General features: G+C 36.8%; 1 protein-coding gene across 3 annotated transcripts in view; it reads right to left on the bottom strand.

Moving 5' to 3' along the window:
• The window catches only part of LOC110497071 (phospholipase D1), a 32,059-nt gene that overhangs the window by 6,587 nt on the left and 19,209 nt on the right, over positions 1–6,263 (bottom strand). For all 3 annotated transcript variants that reach the window (XR_005037400.1, XM_036952131.1, XM_036952130.1), the window contains exons 11-12: positions 3,182–3,265; positions 1,903–1,984 (exon numbers count right to left, since the gene is read on the bottom strand). Coding sequence is in view for 2 of the 3 variants with exons in the window: in XM_036952131.1 (XP_036808026.1) it covers positions 1,903–1,984; positions 3,182–3,265 (166 nt within the window). In the remaining variant the exon portion in view is untranslated. The remainder of the gene's footprint in view (positions 1–1,902; positions 1,985–3,181; positions 3,266–6,263) is intronic.

Raw genomic sequence — 6,263 nt, 5'->3', positions numbered from 1 at the left:
ATGACTAATAATGATAAATACAATCCACCTGTGTGTAATCAAGTCTCCGTATAAATGCACCTGCACTGTGATAGTCTCAGAGGTCCGTTAAAAGCGCAGAGAGCATCATGAAGAACAAGGAACACACCAGGCAGGTCCGAGATACTGTTGTGAAGAAGTTTAAAGCCGGATTTGGATACAAAAAGATTTCCCAAGCTTTAAACATCCCAAGGAGCACTGTGCAAGCGATAATATTGAAATGGAAGGAGTATCAGACCACTGCAAATCTACCAAGACCTGGCCGTCCCTCTAAACATTCAGCTCATACAAGGAGAAGACTGATCAGAGATGCAGCCAAGAGGCCCATGATCACTCTGGATGAACTGCAGAGATCTACAGCTGAGGTGGGAGACTCTGTCCATAGGACAACAATCAGTCGTATATTGCACAAATCTGGCCTTTATGGAAGAGTGGCAAGAAGAAATCCATTTCTTAAAGATATCCATAAAAAGTGTTGTTCAAAGTTTGCCACAAGCCACCTGGGAGACACACCAAACATGTGGAAGAAGGTGCTCTGGTCAGATGAAACCAAAATGTAACTTTTTGGCAACAATGCAAAACGTTATGTTTGGCGTAAAAGCAACACAGCTGAACACACCATCCCTACTGTCAAACATGGTGGTGGCAGCATCATGGTTTGGGCCTGCTTTTCTTCAGCAGGGACAGGGAAGATGGTTAAAATTGATGGGAAGATGGATGGAGCCAAATACAGGACCATTCTGGAAGAAAACCTGATGGAGTCTGCAAAAGACCTGAGACTGGGACGGAGATTTGTCTTCCAACAAGACAATGATCCAAAACATAAAGCAAAATCTACAATGGAATGGTTCGAAAATAAACATATCCAGGTGTTAGAATGGCCAAGTCAAAGTCCAGACCTGAATCCAATCGAGAATCTGTGGAAAGAACTGAAAACTGCTGTTCACAAATGCTCTCCATCCAACCTCACTGAGCTCGAGCTGTTTTGCAAGGAGGAATGGGAAAAAATGTCAGTCTCTCGATGTGCAAAACTGATAGAGACATACCCCAAGCGACTTACAGCTGTAATCGCAGCAAAAGGTGGCGCTACAAAGTATTAACTTAAGGGGGCTGAATAATTTTGCACGCCCAATTTTTCAGTTTTTGATTTGTTAAAAAAGTTTGAAATATCCAATAAATGTCGTTCCACTTCATGATTGTGCCCCACTTGTTGTTGATTCTTCACAAAAAAATACAGTTTTATATCTTTATGTTTGAAGCCTGAAATGTGGCAAAAGGTCGCAAAGTTCAAGGGGGCCGAATACTTTCGCAAGGCACTGTAGCTAACGTGATATTGCAGTTATGACAGAGAGACGAGAGAGAGAGAGACAGAGAGAGAGAGAGCGACAGAGAGAGAGAGCGACAGAGAGAGAGAGAGAGAGAGCGACAGAGAGAGAGAGCGACAGAGAGAGAGAGAGAGAGAGAGAGACAGAGAGAGAGAGAGAGAGACAGAGAGAGAGAGAGAGAGAGAGCGAGACAGAGAGAGAGAGAGAGAGAGAGAGATGGTGTATGGGCCAATTCCAACGTTCCTATTATATTAGCTAACGTGATATTGCAGTTATGACAGAGAGACAGAGAGAGAGAGAGAGGGAGAGAGACAGAGAGAGAGACAGAGAGAGAGACAGAGAGAGAGAGAGAGAGGGAGAGAGAGACAGACAGAGAGAGAGACAGAGAGAGAGACAGAGAGAGAGAGAGAGACAGAGAGAGAGACAGAGAGAGAGAGAGAGAGAGAGAGAGAGAGATGGTGTATGGGACAATTCCAACGTTCCTATTATATTAGCTAACATGTGATATTGCAGTATCAGTGGGTAAAAATGTTGTCTGGAAAAATAATTCTAAACTCACCGCTTTGCGTTTGAGGATGCAGTCCAGTCTCCATTTGTTTCCCTCCACAACTGGCCTCTTCAGGAAGATCTCTGGACTCAACCTACACACACACACACACACACACACACACACACACACACACACACACACACACACACACACCAAAACCTATTAGTGAAATGTGGTAAGCTGTTCAACCAGTTTGATGAGCAAACTACTTTGCATTGTACAGTGTCTGTCTTGCTCCAGGGATGAGTATTTAGCCAAAATATTTGAAAAGAAGTCGACGTACATCACATACGCTTCAGTTGACCTCATGTTACTCCCCCCTACTAGTGTAGTGAGAGGTGAGCCAGGTCCTGTAAGGTTACAGATACTCCTTAGGACCCTCTGCCAACAGGCAGCGGTGGAAAAAGTACTACATGGTCATACTTGAGTAAAGGTAAAGATACCTTAATAGAAAATGACTCAAGTAAAAGTGAAAGTCACCCAGTAAAATACTACTTGAGTGAAAGTCTGAAAGGATTTGGTTTTAAATATACTTAAGTATCAAAAGTAAATATAATTGCTAAAATATACTTAAGTATTAAAATAAATCATTTCAACTTCCTTATATTAAACAAACCAGATGGCACAATATTCATATTTTTTTTAATTGACGGATAGCCAGGGGCACGCTCCAACACTCAGACATCATTTACAAAAGAAGCATCTGTGTTTAGTGAGTCCGCCAGATCAGAGGCAGTAGGGATGACCAGGGATGTTCTCTTGATAAGTGTGTGAATTGGACCATTTTCCTGCCAAAATGTAACGAGTACTTTTGGGTGTCAGGGAAAATGTATGAAGTAAAAAGTACATTATTTTCATTAGGAATGCAGTGAAGTAAAAGTACAATTTGCCAAAAAAATAAATAGTAAAGTCAAGTACAAATACACAAAAAACGACTAGTATTTTTACTTAAGTACTTTACACCACTGCCAACAGGTGTACAGGTAGCATTACATTATACTACCACACATCTCACTTATCAGGAGTCGACAGTAAGAATACTGCACAGGTTTTCGATCTGGGACTGGTAAACTATACCACATATATAGACTGCATTTACAGTCTGCTTGGGTGATGACATGTAGCTGTGTTATGTTGTGGTGAGTATTCACACTAACTGCTGACGGCAATGTCCATTTCCCTACACACACACATATATATACACACATACATAAACACACAGGCATGCACACATACACACACACACACACACACACACATACACGTAAACACACAGGCATGCACGTACCACCAGTCAGTGATGAAGATCTCTTCTTTAGCTTCTTCCAGAGCATCGGCTACGTCCTCCATGTAGGTCTTCCCATTCACATACCTACACACACACACACACACACACACACACACACACACACACACACACACACACACACACACACACACACACACACACACACACACACACACACACACACACACACACACTCAGTGGTTGACACCTCCTAGTTCCTCATTGATCATAAGAGTATTTTAGATGCAGACACCAGTTGACAGTTCCAGTCAACCAAACCCACATATAATGTTGGCTACAGAAGCACATTCTCAACAGACAGACGGGCATAGAGAGAAGCTCACAGACACACACACTTAACATAGACTAAACTTACATCTAACTACTGAACTTCACATGGACTAAAGTTACATCTAACTACTGAACTTAACATGGACTAAAGTTACATTTAACTACTAACTTAGCATTGAATAAACTTACATCTAACTACTGAACTTCACATGGACTAAACTTACATCTAACTACTGAACTTAACATGGACTAAAGTTACATCTAACTACTGAACTTAACATGGACTAAAGTTACATCTAACTACTGAACTTAACATGGACTAAACTTACATTTAACTACTGAACTTAACATGGACTAAAGTTACATTTAACTACTAACTTAGCATTGAATAAACTTACATCTAACTACTAGACTTAATATTGACTAAACTTACATCTAACTACTGAACTTAACATGGACTAAAGTTACATCTAACTACTGAACTTAACATGGACTAAACTTACATTTAACTACTGAACTTAACATGGACTAAACTTACATCTAACTACTGAACTTAACATGGACTAAAGTTACATCTAACTACTGAACTTAACATGGACTAAACTTACATTTAACTACTGAACTTAACATGGACTAAAGTTACATCTAACTACTAGACTTAATATTGACTAAACTTACATCTAACTACTGAACTTAACATGGACTAAAGTTACATCTAACTACTGAACTTAACATGGACTAAAGTTACATCTAACTACTGAACTTAACATGGACTAAAGTTACATTTAACTACTAACTTAGCATTGAATAAACTTACATCTAACTACTAGACTTAATATTGACTAAACTTACATCTAACTACTGAACTTAACATGGACTAAAGTTACATCTAACTACTGAACTTAACATGGACTAAACTTACATTTAACTACTGAACTTAACATGGACTAAACTTACATCTAACTACTGAACTTAACATGGACTAAAGTTACATCTAACTACTGAACTTAACATGGACTAAACTTACATTTAACTACTGAACTTAACATGGACTAAAGTTACATCTAACTACTAGACTTAATATTGACTAAACTTACATCTAACTACTGAACTTAACATGGACTAAAGTTACATCTAACTACTGAACTTAACATGGACTAAAGTTACATCTAACTACTGAACTTAACATGGACTAAAGTTACATCTAACTACTGAACTTAACATGGACTAAAGTTAGATCTAACTACTGAACTTAACATGGACTAAAGTTACATCTAACTACTGAACTTAACATGGACTAAAGTTACATCTAACTACTGAACTTAACATGGACTAAAGTTACATCTAACTACTGAACTTAACATGGACTAAAGTTACATCTAACTACTGAACTTAACATGGACTAAAGTTACATCTAACTACTGAACTTAACATGGACTAAACTTACATTTAACTACTGAACTTAACATGGACTAAAGTTACATTTAACTACTAACTTAGCATTGAATAAACTTACATCTAACTACTAGACTTAATATTGACTAAAGTTACATCTAACTACTAAACTTAACATGGACTAAAGTTACATCTAACTACTGAACTTAACATGGACTAAACTTACATCTAACTACTGAACTTAACATGGACTAAAGTTACATCTAACTACTGAACTTAACATGGACTAAACTTACATCTAACTACTGAACTTAACATGGACTAAAGTTACATCTAACTACTGAACTTAACATGGACTAAACTTACATCTAACTACTGAACTTAACATGGACTAAAGTTACATTTAACTACTAACTTAGCATTGAATAAACTTACATCTAACTACTAGACTTAATATTGACTAAAGTTACATCTAACTACTAAACTTAACATGGACTAAAGTTACATCTAACTACTGAACTTAACATGGACTAAACTTACATTTAACTACTGAACTTAACATGGACTAAAGTTACATTTAACTACTAACTTAGCATTGAATAAACTTACATCTAACTACTGAACTTAACATGGACTAAAGTTACATCTAACTACTAGACTTAATATTGACTAAACTTACATCTAACTACTGAACTTAACATGGACTAAAGTTACATCTAACTACTGAACTTAACATGGACTAAAGTTACATCTAACTACTAGACTTAATATTGACTAAACTTACATCTAACTACTGAACTTAACATGGACTAAAGTTACATCTAACTACTGAACTTAACATGGACTAAAGTTACATCTAACTACTGAACTTAACATGGACTAAAGTTAGATCTAACTACTGAACTTCACATGGACTAAAGTTACATTTAACTACTAACTTAGCATTGAATAAACTTACATCTAACTACTGAACTTAACATGGACTAAAGTTACATCTAACTACTGAACTTAACATGGACTAAAGTTACATCTAACTACTGAACTTAACATGGACTAAAGTTAGATCTAACTACTGAACTTCACATGGACTAAAGTTACATTTAACTACTAACTTAGCATTGAATAAACTTACATCTAACTACTGAACTTAACATGGACTAAAGTTACATTTAACTACTGAACTTAACATGGACTAAAGTTACATCTAACTACTGAACTTAACATGGACTAAAGTTACATCTAACTACTGAACTTAACATGGACTAAACTTACATTTAACTACTAACTTAGCATTGAATAAACTTACATTTAACTACTGAACTTAACATGGACTAAAGTTACATCTAACTACTGAACTTAACATGGACTAAACTTACATCTAACTACTGAACTTAAC

The sequence above is a fragment of the Oncorhynchus mykiss genome, chromosome 18 (assembly GCF_013265735.2).
Source record: "Oncorhynchus mykiss isolate Arlee chromosome 18, USDA_OmykA_1.1, whole genome shotgun sequence".
Classification (NCBI taxonomy): Eukaryota; Metazoa; Chordata; class Actinopteri; order Salmoniformes; family Salmonidae; genus Oncorhynchus; species Oncorhynchus mykiss.
This window is presented reverse-complemented; position numbering and strand designations above follow the sequence as displayed.